At 35.7% G+C, this 18,320-nt stretch overlaps 1 protein-coding gene across 1 annotated transcript in view; it reads left to right on the top strand.

The window, feature by feature from the left end:
• Window positions 1-18,320, top strand: part of LRRC40 (leucine rich repeat containing 40) — a 46,041-nt gene that overhangs the window by 4,232 nt on the left and 23,489 nt on the right. Inside the window, exons 3-7 of the mRNA XM_055402287.2 lie at window positions 65-138; window positions 2,037-2,166; window positions 5,879-6,002; window positions 14,713-14,855; window positions 17,163-17,335. Coding sequence (XP_055258262.2) covers window positions 65-138; window positions 2,037-2,166; window positions 5,879-6,002; window positions 14,713-14,855; window positions 17,163-17,335 — 644 coding nt within the window. The remainder of the gene's footprint in view (window positions 1-64; window positions 139-2,036; window positions 2,167-5,878; window positions 6,003-14,712; window positions 14,856-17,162; window positions 17,336-18,320) is intronic.

The raw sequence follows: 18,320 nt of genomic DNA, 5'->3' as shown, positions 1-18,320 counted from the left end.
AGTAACAAAGATTATGGTTATTTATAAGAGTAAGATATTGACTGTGTCTTTTAATAACTTTCAGATACATGATAATCAGTTGACATCCCTTCCTTCTGCTATAAGAGAGTTGGAAAATCTTCAGAAACTTAATGTCAGGTAATATTTAAACTTATTTAAGTATTGCTTGTGTAAAGGTGTAAATCTAATATTCTTTAAAAAATTTTTTCTAACATGTAAAAATATTTTTATATTTGAGAAAGTGATTAAATAGGATAAGAATTTTAAGCTTTAATTCTCCAATTATTTTATTTTTTGTTTTAGAATTGCCTACATGTTTTCTGGTTTTACAAATTTAAGATCAATTAAAAAAATACTCTTTATATTTTTTGTGAAATAATTTTTAGTGGTTATTTTCAAAATCTTTGTTGACTTCTCAAGTTTTATGTTACTTTGATAGTCTAAGATATATATGTGTTAAACAGTAGGAAGAAATTTACAACAATTATTTTCATCAGCGAGGAAAATTTCACGTTTTTGATATTAGTAGTTTTTAAACCTTTCTGAGGATTCCTGAGATTCCATGGGTATTCCTCTGGTACTCTTTGATAGGTACATGGGAGGCCAGCTAGCTGAGACTCCAGTTATCTCTGTTTGCCCTTCAGTATGCATTCAGACTTTGAAGAAAAATTACTGCCTTACATGTTATATATACACTGTGGAAAAGGGATTAGGGATGATTTAATTTAGGAGAAAAAATTAAAAGGATTTAAGTGTTAAACATTGTTTAAAAAGCTGTGGCTTATAAAATAGGTATGGTTATTGATCTGACATAGCATGATCAAGTCTCAGTTTTCTGAAGTTAACTAGTTTGAGGGAGAACAGTTCTTCAATAACAGTCTTTAATTGATGAAAAACTTAAAATTGCCATAAATTAACAAAAATATCTGTACCCAAAATTGTTTAGGACAGTTAGCGAAGATACTTATTGTTTAGTTGTACATCAGAACTTCTTCCCATTGCAAGCCAAAGGCATAGATATGCCCTGCGAAAAGAAGAGTGGGAAGGGTTGAGAGAAGAGAGAGTATGCAGCAGCTGTAGGTGGCTTTAGCTTTAGCTTCTAAAACTTATGAGTATGATTGTTAGGATGGAGGGAATAGAATAAGAGAGGAAAAGAAGGAAATATATAGCAAAAATAACATTTTTGCCAACTAAATTCCTGTCAGATATGCAAAGATTACAATTAAGTAACTGACAGTGTCAACCAATTTTTAGTGGTTTTTGCTTGTTCATATTTCATAAAACATTTTTTGGCATTTTTGTTCCAGCTAGTTTTATTGCAATTTAAGATCATTATTATATGCTTATATTTCCCTTTTCCTGCCTGTTATTTGTGAGGAAACTGTATATGGCTAGATAGTAGAGTAGAATTCCCAAGCAAGTAGTTGGCATGAATCTAAGAACAAGTTAAATCATCTCTTAATTATCAGGGAATGTATTATTCTAAGTGACTTGGGGACATCTCCATCAATAAACTGGAATCTCTGCAAGACTGAACTGAAAATAAAGATTCAATACAAATAAGATTGGAGTTGCATGTTACACGTTCAGCTGGATATGCTAGGCCCTCAAATAGAAATAGCTATTTTTGTTTGGAGTGCTAGACTGAAGCCTAATCCCCATGTAAAATGTGACTTCATTGTAGTGTGTGTATGTGTCTTTGTCAAAATCTTAAAACTCTGATAGAGTGTGAAAATTTAGTCCAATGTATTCTTTCACATTGCATGTAAAATGAAGTTGATTAAAAGAAACCAATCAGAATTTCACAAATTATATCTTTGCTTCAAAATCTTTATTTCTTTGAAACAGTTTGATTACATTACTGTCATTTTAATGGGTGTTTCCTTTTAGGATGTAAAATTTGATAAGTCCTTAAAATTAGTAACCTTACTTGACTTTTTTTGAATGAGCCCTGGTAGTTGATTAGCAGAAACACCTTGTTAAGTATTTATTTTGTTGTCACCAAATTATTCAGCATTTGTTTTATCAATCAATAGCCATAACAAGCTGAAAATACTCCCTGAAGAAATTACAAATCTAAGAAATCTGAAGGGCCTGTATCTCCAGCATAATGAACTCACTTGCATACCAGAGGGGTTTGAACAACTTTCCAACTTAGAAGATTTAGTAAGTTTTGATTTTGCAGTATTTGTATAATTTGGGGCTGGAGGGATTTTTCATTTGACTGAGAAATTGGATATCTGATACCCATCATGAGTACATGGACAGCTGTTTGTATGACTAGATTATCAGAACTATGTATTACAATTAGATTGCTAAATTAATAATTGCAAATTTGTTTTCTATGTTTTTCTTCTTTTTTCCTATGTTTTTCTTATGATACAAATTACCTTAGATTTTAATTTCAGATTAGAGTTTTAGAAGGGGCCTGATGATGATGACTTTGCTCTTCAGAGGCTTTTATGGCTTTGCAAAAGAGAGGAAAGGTGTTTTTAGCGTATACTTACACTCCCCACTTTTTTTTCAAATATTTTTGGCTGCACAGGGTCTTTCTTGCTGCATGCAGGCTTTCTCTAGTTGTAGTGCGTGAGGGCTACTCTCTAGTTTCGATGCCTGGGCTTCTCATTGAGGTGGCTTCTCTTGTTGTAGGTTCCCATTACCTCCTCTTAAGCCCTTATGGTCCTTCTGTTCCCTAAGTGTCCAGATAATACCTTCAGGGCCTGCCTTTTCTTCCCTGTTTTCCAAAGTGGCCACATTTCTTGGTGAAATTTTCATTCCATCTGTTTCACATCTTAAATAGAGATTACCATGAAGCAGTACATTATATTATTTTAGTCATACTATTAAGAATAATACAGACAATAGGCACTTTGCTTTACATATAGCTAAGTAGTTTTCATCCTGTTACAGATTTTTTAAAAAGTAACATCAAAAGTCGTACAACTGATTAAGGAATTCAGGATTTTAACATCAGACAATTTGATTTCAAAGTGTATACACCTTTCCCTCCCAAATTTACCACAGGAGGAATAAGACTGTACTATAAGCTATCCTATCTGAAAGACTTTAGCTGTATTAGATCAGATATTCCAATATAAATCTCAACTCCATCTAGTTATTTCATAGTACATTCTTGTTTGTTCACTATTACATGTTTTGAAAAACTCATTAGTGTCATTTTAGCCTTGAAGTTTATTTTTTATTGAAGGACAGATTACTTCTTTTACTTATTTTTTTCGTGATATTTTCCCCCATCTGCTCTAGTGGTTGAAATCAAAATATATACTCTGCTCAACCATTTCTTTAGTATCTCTTTGTCAATCTGATCAGATTGGAAATAAATTTTGGGAAGTAAAATGTAGATGAAATGAATGGGAAGGAAGGGAGCCATCAGATTTTCTTATAAAATTTAGTGGTAAAAGATAGCAATTGATTAAAAAAGAATCTAGTAGAAGGCTTAATGGAAACCTTATAAACTTTTGTTCTGGGTTCCCGGATATTCATTTTCTTAATAAAAGAATGTTTCAGTTAAGAACTGTGTTCTTAAGGACTAATTATCAGATAAATCATAAATGTGAGCAACAATAAATTAAAGCATTAAAAGTATAAGATATGTAATAACAAGCTAACAATATTTCTTTTTTTTAATTTAGAAATTTATTCTGTTTAATCCACAAGCTTTATATAGCTATGCTGCTGCTAAGTCACTTCAGTCATGTCCAACTCTGTGTGACCCCATAGATGGAAGCCCACCAGGCTCCCCCGTCCCTGGGATTCTCCAGGCAAGAACACTGGAGTGGGTTGCCATTTCCTTCTCCAATGTGCGAAAGTGAAAGTGAAGTCGCTCAGTCGTGTCTGACCCTTAGTGACCCCACGGACTGCAGCCTACCAGGCTCCTCCATCCATGGAATTTTCTAGGCAAGAGTACTGGAGTGGCTTGCCATTGCCTTCTCCGTTATATAGCTATAGTTTAAAACAAAAACAGTGAAAATAAGACACGTTTCAAATTCTGGGCCCTTCCAATTTTCCAAATACAAGAGCTCTGAAAGTTGTATATACCAGCTGAAACAAGCCAAATTTTGAATGGAGTCATGACATTTCATGAAACAAAATTTTACATAACTGAAGGATCAAGGAAAGAAAAGAATGGAATTCCAGTGTTCTAAATCAACTTGTTACACATCAATGTAAACCCATAGTGTCCTGGCAAATAGCATGCTTTCATTTTCTGTCTCATCCTAGAACTCGAATCCTAATTCATTTCAGCAAGACTCCATAGGCAACAGGAAAGATTGTGGCATTAAAATATTCATTTATTCTTTTGTGGTAGCTCAATGGTGGTCTTATTTCTGGGCAATAATTTAAGCTAGTAATATTTCTTAAAGTTACATAAAACTGCTTAGCACAGTGCTAAATAAATATTTATTGAAGAAATGTGTCGCATAAATAATGATTAATTCATATTCACTATACTTATTTTGTATCCAGTTTAATCATTAACTGCAATAGTTTAATATTTAACTATTGGTAATTCTGTTACTTTAGGTTCTTTAAAATTTCTTCAGAATTTGTGAGTTAATCTTTATCAGAAACCTTTTATTTTTAGCTTTTGATATTGAAATAATTTTAGATTTATAGAGAAGTTGGAAAGATAGTACAGAGAGTGTCTGTATACCCTTCACCCATCTTAATGAGTGAACATTTTACATAACCATGAGATATTTGTAAAAACTAAGAAATTGACTTTGGTACAATATTGCTAACTAAACTATAGATTTTATAATATTTTCTCAGTGTTTTCACTAATGTCCTTTTCTTTTTGTTCCAGGATCCAATCCAGAGTACTACATTGCATTTAGTGTCAGTAAATTCTGATATCACAAAATGTTTATTAGTAATATGTTGATTCTTAGACCTTAGAGTATTTGAGTTGTATAGTGTTATGTTGTATGTTGTAGATTATGTGTTGTTATTATAATAATAACAGTATGTTTTAAAAATATGCTGATGTATAATAGCATTTTTCCTTTTCCTATTTTCTTGATTTATTTAGAGTTATAGTTATTTAATGTTAGACTAAATCATTGTCTTCAGAGAAGAGTTCCTTTAAGTCATCTTTTTCTTATTCACTGTTGCCCTACCTAATAGTTTAGTGATAGCTGGTGGAATACTTACATTTAATTTGAATGTCATAAGAAGAATACCTGATACATAGCATTGTCTTTTAAAGGGAGTTGCAAAAAAATTCTCATAACTATTAAGAGAAAAAGCAAAGACTTACAATGCAAAAGTAAGGTATAGGGATTAATTAGGCAGGGTGAATGAGTGAAAACTAAACAGTAGACTTTTGTACTTAGTTAAAGCAGACTTACTGGGGTCAGCAGAAGAACCAGGAGGGAATATTTTTTCCTCCCAAATTAAAATGGCCATATTATTCAGCCTTACTTTTTTTCTTTCAAGCACTTTTTCTTTTTTGCAAAGGTGTTTTTCTTTTTATATTACAGTTTAACTATACATTTTGCCTGATGTAGATACTCAACAAATATTGGATGAATAAATGGATTTTTTAAAAACAATGCAAGATACAGCATGACTTAGTACTAACAGAAACATTTCTGTGAAATATTTTTGAAATCAGTTCATTTTAATTTCTCTGTGTTACATTATTAGACATGTAGCAGGTCCACAGAAAATATTGAGGCAATGAATGATGGTCTGTGAAATTGTCAGTGAATGAGACTTACAAAGTGTATCTACTCTAAATACTCTTTTAAGATGTTGCAATGCCCTTAAAATTCTGAACACCCCCCTTAGGGATCCTTCATTTATTATTTTATTTACTTGTTCATTCATTCATTTTGTCTTCCTCTTTTTAAAGGATCTTTCAAATAATCGCCTTACAACTGTTCCTGCTAGTTTTTCTTTTCTATCCAGCCTGGTGCGTCTCAATCTTTCCAGTAATCAACTGAAGAGTTTGCCAGCAGAGCTAAGTGGAATGAAAAGTAAATCTTCTCTGTTTTAAAAATTGAATAAATTTGAAGTTTGTGTAACTTACATTTAGAAAAATAAATTTTTATGTAGTTACAGACAAGTAAAACAATAGATTTTATCGTGGTAAATGCAAACAATAACAACTAGTCAGATTTTCTCCAGGGCATTATTGTCTAGGAACTTCATTAAGATTTACCACCAAAACAGTTCAGTTCAGTCGTGTCCGACTCTTTGTGACCCCATGGACTGCAGCATGCCAGGCTTCCCTGTCCATCGCCAACTCCTGGAGCTTGCTCAAACTCATGTCCATTGAGTCAGTGATGCCCTCCAACCATCCCATCCCATCCTATACTATCCATACTACCAAACGGTGGTTTAACACATCAAAAACATAAAAAGAAAATAAGATTATAATTGTGGGAAAATTATATACCTGAGAAATTGATTAAGGTTTTGAGTGTGCTGTTTCTTCTTTCTCATATTCAACATTCACTGAGAGGTCATGCCCCTCTCCTAGGTGATTCCACCTAAGATAGGTTATGTTATATCTGTATTCTCCTTGAGGTCTGTAAGTAATAACGGCAAGAGATAGTCTCAGCCAGTTCAGTAGTTCAGTTGTGTCTGACTCTTTGCAACCCCATGAACCGCAGCATGCCAGGCCTCCCTGTCCATTACCACCTCCCGGAGTCAACCCAAACCCGTGTCCATCGAGTTGGTGATGCCATGCAGCCATCTCATCCTCTGTCATACCCTTCTCCTCCTGCCTTTAGTCTTTCCCAGCATCAGGATCTTTTCCAGTGAGTCAGCTCTTCGCATCAAGTGGCCGAAGTATTGGAGTTTCAGTTTCAACATCAGTCCTTCCAATGAACACCCAGGACTGATCACTTTTAGGATGGACGGGTTGGAACTCCTTGCAGTCCAAGGGACTCTCAAGAGTCTTCTTCAACACCACAGCTCAAAAGCATCAATTCTTTGGTGCTCAGCTTTCTTTACAGTCCAACTCTCACATCCATACATGACCACTGGAAAAACCATAGTCTTGACTCGATGGACCTTTGTTGGTAAAGTAATGTCTCTGCTTTTTAATATGCTATCTAGGTTGGTCATAACTTTCCTTCCAAGGAGTAAGCGTCTTTTAATTTCATGGCTGCAATCAGCATCTGCAGTGATTTTGGAGCCCAGAAAAATAGAGTCAGCCACTCTGTCCACTGTTTCCCCATCTATTTGCCATGAAGTGATGGGACTGGATGCCATGATCTTAGTTTTCTGAATATTGAGCTTTAAGCCAACTTTTTCACTCTCCTCTTTCACTTTCATCAAGAGGCTCTTTAGTTCTTCACTTTCTGCCATAAGGGTGGTGTCATCTGCATATCTGAGGTTATTGATATTTCTCCCGGCAATCTTGATTCTAGCTTGTGCTTCCTCCAGCCCAGCGTTTCTCATGATGTACTCTGCCTATAAGTTAAATAACTAAGGTGACAATATACAGCCTTGACGTGCTCCTTTTCCTATTTGGAACTAGTCTGCTGTTCCATGTCCAGTTCTAACTGTTGCTTCCTGACCTGCATACAGATTTCCCAGGAGGCAGGTCAGGTGGTTTGGGATTCCCATCTCTTTCATAATTTTCCACAGTTTATTGTGATCCACACAGTAAAAGACTTTGGCATAGTCAGTTCAGTTCAATTCAGTTCAGTTGCTCAGTCGTGTCCGACTCTTTGCGACCCCATGAATCACAGCGCACCAGGCCTCCCTGTCCATCACCAAATCCCGGAGTATGAAGCAGAAATAGATGTTTTTCTGGAACTCTCTTGCTTTCTCCATGATCCAGCAGATGTTGGCAATTTGATCTCTGGTTCCTCTGTCTTTTCTAAAACCAGCTTGAACATCTGGAAGTTCATGGTTCACAAATTGCTAAAGCCTGACTTGGAGAATTTTGAGCATGACTTTAGTAGCGTGTGAGATGAGTGCAATTGTTCGGTTGTTTGAACATTCTTTGGCATTGCCTTTCTTTGGGATTGGAATGTATTGACCTTTTCCAGTCCTGTGGCCACTGTTGAGTTTTCCAAATTTGCTGGCATATTGAGTGCAGCACTTTCACAGCATCATCTTTTAGGATTTGAAATAGTTGAACTGGAGTTCAGTCACTACCACTAGCTTTGTAGTGATGCTTCCTAAGGCCCACTTGACTTCACATTCTAGGATGTTTGGCTCTAGGTGAGTGATCACACCATCGTGATTATCTTGGTTGTGAAGATCTTTTTGTACAGTTCTGTGTATTCTTGCCACCTCTTCTTAACATCTTCTGCTTCTGTATGGTCATACCATTTCTGTCCTTTATTGAGCCCATCTTTGCATGAAATGTTCCCTTAGTATCTCTGATTTTCTTGAAGAGATCTCCAGTCTTTCCCATTCTATTGTTTTCCTCTATTTTTTGCATTGATCACTGAGGAAGGCTTTCTTATCTCTCCTTGCTATTCTTTGGAACTCTGCATTCAAGTGGGTATATCTTTCTTTTTCCCCTTTGCTTTTTGCTTCCCTTCTTTTCACAGCTATTTGTAAGGCCTCCTCAGACAGCCGGTTTGCTGTTTTGTTTTCTTTTTCTTGGGGATGGTCTTGATCCCTGTCTCCTGCACAGTGTCACAAACCTCCATCCATAGTTCATCAGGCACTTTGTCTATCAGATCTAGTCCCTTAAATCTATTTCTTACTTCCACTGTATAGTCATAAGGGATTTGATTTAGGTTATGCCTGAATGGTCTAATGGTTTTCTCCACTTTCTTCAATTTGAATCTGAATTTGGCAATAAGGAGTTAATGATCTGAGTCGCAGTCAGCTCCCAGTCTTGTTCTTGCTGACTGTATACAGCTTCTCCATCTTTGGTTGCAAAGGATATAATCAGTCTGATTTTGGTGTCGACCGTCTGTTGATGTACATATGTAGAGTCTTCTCTTGTGTTTTTGGAAGAGGGTGTTTGCTATGACCAGTGCATTCTCTTGTCAGAACTCTATTAGCCTTTGCCCTGCTTCATTCTGTACTCCAAGGCCAAATTTGCCTGTTAGTCCAGGTGTTTTCTTGAAGTCCAGGTGTTTTCTTGACTTACTACTTTTGCATTCCAGTCCCCTAAAATGAAAAGGACATCTGTTTTGGGTGTTAGTTCTCGAACGTCTTATAGGTCTTCATGGAACTGTTTAACTTCAGCTTCTTCAGCATTACTGGTCAGGACATAGACTTGGATTACTGTGATATTGAATGGTTTGCCTTGGAAACGAACAGGAATCATTCTGTCGTTTTTGAGACTGCATCCAAGTACTGCATTTCGGACTCTTTCATTGACTATGATGCTACTCCATTTCTTCTAAAGGATTCCTGCCTACAGTAATAGATATAATGGTCATCTGAGTTAAATTCACCCGTTCCAGTCCCTCTTAGTTTGCTGATTCCTAATATTTTGATGTTCACTCTTGCCATCTCCTGTTTGACCACTTTCAATTTCCCTTGATTCATGGACCTAACATTCCAGGTTCCCTGGCAATATTGCTCTTTATAGCATCTTATCTTGCTTCTATCAGCAGTCCCATCTACAGCTGGGTGATGTTTTTGCTTTGGCTTCATCCCTTCATTCTTTCTGGAGTTATTTCTGCACTGATCTCCAGTAGCATATTGGGCACCTACTGACCTGGGGAGTTCATCTTTCATTGTCCTATCTTTTTGCCTTTTCATACTGTTCATGGGGTTCTCAAGGCAAGAATACTGAAGTGGTTTGCCATTCCCTTCTCCAGTGGACCACATTCTGTCAGACCTCTCCACCATGACCCGCCCGTCTTGGGCAGCCCTACACAGCATGGGTTAGTTTCATTTAGTTATACAAAGCTGTGGTCCATGTGATCAGATTGGCTAGTTGTCTGTGATTGTGGTTTCAGTCTGTCTGCCCTCTGATGCCTTCTCTCTGTGCCTACCATCTTAGTTGGTTTTCTCTTACCTTAGATGTGGGTATCTTCATGGCTGCTCCAGCAAAGCGCAGCTGCTACTGCTTATCTTGGACGTGGTTAGTCTAGTCAAGAGACAGTCTGCTGCTGCTAAGTCACTTCAGTTGTGTCTGACTCTGTGCGACCCCACAGACGGCAGCGCACCAGGCTCTGCCATCCCTAGGATTCTCCAGGCAGGAGCACTGGAGTGGGTCGCCATTTCCTTCTCCAATGTATGAAAGTGAAAAGTGAAAGGGAAGTCGCTCAGTCGTGTCCGACTAGTAGCAACCCCATGGAGTGTAGCTCACCAGGCTCCTCTGTCCATGGGATTTTCTAGGCAAGAGTACTGGAGTGGCTTGCCATTGCCTTCTCCGACTTCATATCACTAATATGTATAAATGTATGTGGTCTTTATCATTTTACTAGATGTAAAAATATTTCAAAGGACAGTCATAGGTCTATTTCTGACTTTAGCTTTATTCCTACTTCCTCCATAAGGTCTCAAGTTCCTTAATAGCTAATGGTTCTATTGTGGGGTTTTAAAATATTCTATACCTTTATACTCTATGACTGGGAATACTGCAAATAATTATTCACCATTTACAAATGAGGAAACTGAGACCTGGCAAAGTTAAGTGCCATAGATCGCAGAAGGCAGCAGGCCAAGTCTCTCTGACTTCAAAGCTCATGGTGTTTCCACTATGTTGTTCAAAGAAGGAGGGAGCGAGAAGGAAAGGAATGGCAAAGGGGAGGGCAGAGAGATTTATTCTGACTGATTTAAAACAATTAGAATTTTTTATTTATGAAAGAAAATATTTAGTCTTTAGAACAGGGGTCAGGCTTGTAACAGAAATGAGTGAACTGTCTTAAGTAGGGATAGGAGCCAATGTATGGCTCAGTGGGTAAAGAATCTGCCCAAAATGCGGGAAGTGCGGAAGATGCAGGTCCTGGGTGGGGAAGATTCCCTGGAGGAAGGCATGGCAACCCACTCCAGGATTCTTGCTTGGAGAATCCCATGGTCAGAGGAGCCTGGCAGGCTACAGTCCATGGGGTCACAAAGAGTTGAACACGACTGAAATGACTTAGCACTCATGCACATATACCATATAACCCACATTTTCTATAAAGTTATATTTAACTTTGCAGCATCATGTTTAACAGTGTATAAGTTAACTATATATTTATTTTTGAACTGCTAGATTGTTTCCACTTTTTCTTTATTACAAACAATGTTGTAATAAACCTCTTTGTGAAAGAAGATAGAATTTCCTTCTTTTGGATTATTGCTTTAGAATAAAAATCAGAAAGAGGAGGATTACTGAGTCAAAGGGTAATACCAATTTTTGTGGCTCCTGTTTCATAAGACTATTACCTTTAATGTGACACTTCTTTGGTCTTCTGGTGAAACTGTTTGAACTGGGTGAACGCCCAAGCATGGCAGGACAAACCCATTATACCTAAAAATGTAGAATGAATTAAGAAAGCAGGATTATTAGACTAGGAGACAATGTTACTCTGAAGAACAAGTAGGAAAGAATTTTTTTAAGGCTGTTAATGTAATTTTTTTTCTTCTCATTCTCTTTTAAAAATGGATGATCTTTGATATTATAAACATGACACCATAAATGCATCCTTATTAGCAATTCTATTTCTTTATGAGCAGTAGCACCTTTTTGAAAGCTGCATAATTTTTTCAAATTCTCCTGAATGTTCAGCAACCACCACAAGAGCCATAACATTGGCCTGTTCTATAAGAGATAGTCTGCTGCTGCTGCTGCTGCTGCTAAGTCACTTCAGTCGTGTCCGACTCTGTGTGACCCCATAGACGGAAGCCCACCAGGCTCCCCTGTCCTTGGGATTCTCCAGGCAAGAACACTGGAGTGGAGATAGTCTAGTTTTGCCCAAATTGTCAGTCCTTTTTAACAGCTGGTTAAATTTAGTTTTTCTATTTTATTAAAGTTTAGCATTGAATCAGTGCATTTGAAGTATTGTAGAACTAATATGAAAGATGAAAAAAATAGAAGGTACATTTCAGTAATTTAAATAAGTATACTTGTTCATGTTAGAATTCTTGAGTCCAAAATCAATCAACTCTTTTTCACCTAAAGGCAAACTGTTATTATTTCTTAGTTGATGATCACTATGTGTCAACTGTAGACTGTTTACCTTATCTACTTTTTTTGCTAATCATATGTGAGCTCTTTCGTTTTTTTTAAACCTCCCTTTTTTGGAGAAAATCATAGATGTGATTTCTAACACTTTGTTACAGATTATTTAGAGGTGAGTTTGTAAAATTGTGCTGTTTGACATTTTAAAAAAATACTGTATAATTGACTAACAATGTTATTAGTTTAAGGTGTGCAAGAAAACAGTGATATTTTTATACATTACAGATGATCACTGCTGTTTTACTATAGATTAATGGTTATTTGGGCTTCTGATTTGGTGCTAGTGGTAAAGAATCCGTCTGCCAGTGCAGAAGTTGCAAGAAATGTGGGTTTAATCTCTTGATGAGGAAGATCCCCTAGAGTCGGAAATGGCACACAACTCCAGTATCCTTGCCTGGAAAATTCCATGGACAGAGGAGCCTGATAGGCTATAGTCAATGTGGCTACAAAGAGTTGGACAGGATTGAGCGACTGAATACACCACAATGGTTATTTGTCATTTATTACAGGAATGCATAAATTAAATGTTATAAATTGAATTGACATTTTAGGGGAACCTTTACTTGTGATACCAATAGTTAGCTGTGCTTGTTTTTGCCATTTTTCAATAAAGGTATTAGAAAATAGAGCTGAAATAAAATGCTATACCTGCGGAGAAGGCAATGGCAAGCCACTCCAGTACTCTTGCCTAGAAAATCCCATGGATGGAGGAGCCTGGTAGGCTGCAGTCCGTGGGGTCGCTAAGGGTCGGACACGACTGAGTGACTTCACTTTCACTTTTCACTCTCACACATTGGGAAAAAAAAAAAATGCTATACCTGGAATGAGTATGCAAGAAGCATCTTTTTTTTTTTTTCAATTGAGTAGAAATATTGAGCAATAAGAATAGATATTGAAATCAATAGAAAAATGTTTTAAATTTATAGGTTTTCTAATATACTATATAATTAGTCTCAGGTATTTTCTGTGCTTTAGCCCTTACAAAGATACTTTTAAGCTATCACCGGTAGGACATTTAGTTGTTTTTTTCACTATTCACGACTGAGATTCTATTTTCTAACATTTGTATGGTTCTTTGTAATTCAAAATGCTTTAAAATATATTATTTTGCCATCACAATAGTTCTATAAGTTAATGGGGATGCATATTATTTACATTTTCAAGATTCAGGAACCTAGGTTTAGAAATTATACAGCAAATTGTAAAGCCGGGGTTTTCATCTTCTTACTTCATCACTCTTGCTTTTTCTGCTACATGCTGCTTTATTCTCAACCAGTGCTCTTAAGTGCAAAAACTTGTGAAAACTAGTTTCTAGATGTAAAACAAACTTCTTTATAGAATTTACTGGATTTAGGGTGGATCGGATTATGACATTTTCCTCAGTGCTGTAGCCAAATAATATGTAAAGTATCATAAATTGAAGTACTCTTAGATTTGTTTTGAAAGGACATTAGTTTCTGTAAACACTGAAAGTAGTCTAAATTTATCAGTTCAGTCTTTTAAAACTGATAAGCTCAAAGTACATGAAAGATAGTTGTAAAATATATATTACCTGTTCAAACTATAGGGTTGAGAATAGTGGAAAATACAAGTGGAAGAGGGCTTCCCTGGTGGTTCAGTGGTAGTGCATCCACCTAATAGTATAGAAGGTGTGGGTTTGATCCCTGGGTTGGGAAGATACCCCTGGAGAAGGAAATGGCTATCACTCCAGTATTCTTGCCTGGGAAATCCCATGGACAGAGTGGGCTCCAGTCAGTCCATGGGGTCATAAAAGAGTCGGACACAACTTAGTGACTAAATCGACAACAACAGCAGTAAGTGGAGAATCTGAAATATGGATTACGGAGAAATTGCTTATTAAAGTCTTAAGAAAAAGACCTTTACTTTTCTTCTGTTTCTGTTTTCCATTTTGCCTTTTATGAGATATTCAGGAGGTAAGGGAGAGATGCTGCAAGTGAGAACATTCTCATCAAGAGTGTGAGCTAAGGTGTCAGAAAAAGCATGTAACTTAAAAAAAATTAGAAAACAGGAAGGAGAGAAGACAGGGAGAGAGGCACTGTGAGTGGCTAAAAGAGTAAGAGAGAATACATAGAAATTCATGGGTTTTTGACAGAACAAATATGGACGTGTAAGCTACTACTGGCCAGAGTTACTTGCCATTCATTCATATGAATAATACGCATGTATATTTATATCTTGAATAATTTAAGCTTTTCTTTAAAGACGTATGATACTGAGGTAAATAATCTCATAGTTTATTTATTTTAGAGTATAGTTTATATATTTTAAAGTACTTTAAGGGAGTATTAGAGTGTTTTGTTTTTTAAGTCTTCACAAAGATGACCTGGACTGTTATTAAAGATTGACTTTAGTATCATTGTTTTTCTTTAATTCTAACTAAATGTAAAAATGTTTGTTTACATTTATGTAATTCAGTCGTATTCTAGGATTCTTGATTATTATAGCAGTGTAGAAAATCAGTTTTGTGAGTCCTCATGATTACATGAACATTCTTCGAACATATATAGAATTGTAAACCAATATTTTTCTCTATTAAAGTATCTTTGTCTTTCATTTATGTATTACAGGATTAAAGCATTTGGATTGTAATTCAAATCTCTTGGAAACTATTCCTCCTGAATTGGCCAGCATGGAATCACTAGAATTGCTGTATTTGCGAAGGAATAAATTACGTTTTCTACCAGAATTTCCTTCTTGTAAACTATTAAAGGTACTATTTAGTTGTTTATTAAATATACATTTTCTGAAAGTTAATCATGAAAATGAAAATTTAAACTTATTTTACATTGAGAATATGTATTAGTTATGTGTTTTTTTCTTATAATTTTATTTTTCAGAATTTTATTATGATTGAATAGATTAATGGTATTGTTAATAACAGATTTTTTTCAAAAAGAAGTAATCGGTTTTAAAAATAAGAATTTGCCCATTTCATCTGGAGGGTAGTTTATAACTTGAGAAGTAGTATTAGGTTGGTGCAAAAGTAATTGTGGTTTTGCTTTGTTGAACTTTGCCAGTTGGTATTGGAATACATTCTTAAATAAATGGTTATGTTATATCATTTTAATGTACATTTCTTTATATTTTTGCTAATGACATTGCTTGCTGTTTATTTTATAATTATTTTAGACTATAGAAATGATGTTAGACTTAGAGCAAATTCCATCAATTTTTTTGAGTTTAGAATGGGTTGGAAAGCAGTGGAAACAACTTGCCACATCAATATCAACAATGCATTTGGCCCAGGAACTGCTACCGAACGTACAGTGCAGTGATGGTTTAAGAAGTTTTGCAAAAGAGATGAGAGCCTTGAAGATGCGGAGCATAGTGACCAGCCATCAGAAGGTGACAACCAGTTGAGAATATCATTAAAGCTGATCCTCTTAAAACTACATAAGAAGTTGCTGAAGAACTCATTGTTGACCATTCTACGGTTGTTTTGGCATTTGAAGCAAATTGGAAAGGTGAAAAAGTTCAGTAAGTGGGTGCCTTATGAGCTGACTGAAAATCAAAAAAATCATCTTTTTGAAGTGTCTTCTCTTATTCTATGCAACAGCGAATCGTTTATTGATCAGATTGTGACTTTTGACAAAAAGTGTATTTTATACAACAACCAGCAATGACCAGCTCAGTGGTCGGAGCACTTCCAGATCCAAACTTGCACCAGAAAAGGTCATGGTCACTATCTGGTGGTCTGTTGCCTGTCTGATCCATAACAGTTTTCTGAATCCCAGCAAAACCATTACATCTTAGAAGTATGTTCAGCAAATCGATGAGATGCACTGAAAACTGCAGCGTCTGCAGTTGGCATTGGTCAACAGAAAGGGCCCAATTCTCCATGACAGCACCTGAATGCACGTCATACAACCAACACTTCAAAAGTTGAATGAATTGGGCTATGAAGTTTTGCCTTGTTTGCCATATTCACCTGACCTCTTGACAACCAATTACCACTTCTTCAAGCATCTCGAAAACTTTTTGCAGGGAAAGCGCTTCCATAACCAGCAGGATGCAGAAAATGCTTTCCAGGAGTTCATCGAATCCTGAAGCACAGATTTTTATGCTGTGGAAATAAACTTATTTTTTCAATGGCAAAATTGTGTTGATTGTAATGGTCCTATTTTGGTTAATAAAGATGTGTTTGAGCCTGGTTATGAGCCGGACACAACTAAGCGATCGAACAACAGCAAAATAATGATTTAAAATTCACAATCCAAAACCTCAAGTACTTTTGTACCAACTTAATAGATGATGAAGCTAACAAGGTAAGTTGGGACCATAGTGTAGGAAGCCTGGAATACCAGGAGGAAATATGTGTCTAATTCTTTAAGTTGCCAATTCATATTTACCTCATCATAAGATCTCTTTAAAATTAGTTACTTTTTCCTTGGTATTAAGTATATACATTAACATTGTATTTAAATTTGCCATACTTTACTTTCCCTTATGTATACATTTATGCATTAATATTGAGTTTCTTAAAATGGTGACAATGATATAAATAACTGAAAAAGTTATCATTTAATAAGATTAATTATCTGATAATCTTAGATTCTGCTAATGGGAAATCAATATATATTATAACAATATATTATAAATCATGAATACAAATTTTGAGTAACAAACAGTATAATATAAATAACTTTCTAAACATATACTGATTTGTTTTAAAGCTTTTTCATCAATATAGCTCTTGGGTTTGTATTTTTGTTCTATAAATGTAACTACTAAATCATTTCTCTGCCTTGGTTTTTTAAACTGTGAACGTTCTGCTGGATTAAGCCTTTAATTATTTTTAAATTACTAGGAAATTCTTGAAAATCTTCTTTTTTGTCATTTTTCTGTAACTGTAAGATAGCTTAAATATAATTAAAAACTTAAGCAACTTAGTCATTAGAAAATTATATTTTTTTACATGTGTTTTACAGTGATTTGAAGTTAAGATTTCAGTTTTACTTTCTTTATCTAGTATAAAATTGAATATAGAAATACACATGATTGATCTTTGGTTTTGTAGGAATTACATGTAGGAGAAAACCAGATTGAAATATTAGGGGCAGAGCATCTTAAGCATCTGAATTCTATCCTTGTGCTAGACCTGCGGGATAACAAGTTAAAATCTGTTCCAGATGAAATTACCCTCCTGCAGTCTTTGGAAAGACTTGATCTAAGCAACAATGATATTAGTAGGTAAGTTTAAGAAGGAATGATATGAAATCATGTCTGTATTTGATTATAATTCATAGGTTAAAACATACAGAGATCTTTTTTACAAGTTGAATTCAATAAATGTTTATTTAGTAGGTGTCACGTGCAGACCTCCAAGGGGTAATTAGATTTTGTTCTTGGCAGCAAGCTTAATATACTAATGGAATCAGTTGTATTTACAAGTGACTCTTGCGGAGCTCAGTTGATAAAGCATCTGCCTGCAATGCGGGAGACCTGGGTTCAATTCCTGGGTTGGGAAATTCCCCTGGAGAAGGAAATGGCAACCCACTCCAGTATTCTTGTGTGGAGAATCCCGTGGACCAAGGAGCCTGGACGGGCTACAGTACATGGGATTGTAAGACTTGGACATGACTTAGGGCTATTTTTCTTTCTTTTCTTTCTAAACCACTGGAACATGAACTCTAGGATGGGTAGGTTTTTATCTCTTTTTTTCACTGCTCTAACTTCTGTGTCAGTGCCTGGGTTCATGGAAGCTGCCTGATAAATATTTGTTTCATTTGTTAAATGACTATAAAACCATATGAATGGGAAAGATATGAAATACTCTGAGGACTTAAAGAAGATACAGGGATCACAATTTATTGAGAAAAATCAGGGCAGACTTTGTGTAAGAAGTAAAATTTTTAGATGATGTTATAGAACTGGGACCAGAGTGAAGCAGGTTAATTGCCTAGAGCACAGAATTTTAAAATGTACTCACTGGGGCATGCCTCACTCTAGTTGAGACATCCATCTTTCAAGGATGACCACAGTTTTCAAGTTCATATGTAAGGTGGTCAGAATGACTCACTTGGCAGGAGAAAACTGCACAAACAAAGCTCTGAAAGTTTAGAAAATAAATTATAGGTATATGTTCAGAGGACAGTGAGGAATCAGGTTTAGTAGGGTACATGTAATGAGGTATTTAGGTCTTGAAAGATAAACTGCGGCCATGTGAAAGAGGTCC

Source organism: Moschus berezovskii, chromosome 4 (genome assembly GCF_049115385.1).
Source record: "Moschus berezovskii isolate FMDL1 chromosome 4, NW_MosBer_1.0, whole genome shotgun sequence".
Classification (NCBI taxonomy): domain Eukaryota; kingdom Metazoa; phylum Chordata; class Mammalia; order Artiodactyla; family Moschidae; genus Moschus; species Moschus berezovskii.
Note: the sequence above shows the minus strand (reverse complement) of the source record. Positions and strands in the feature narration are given on the sequence as shown.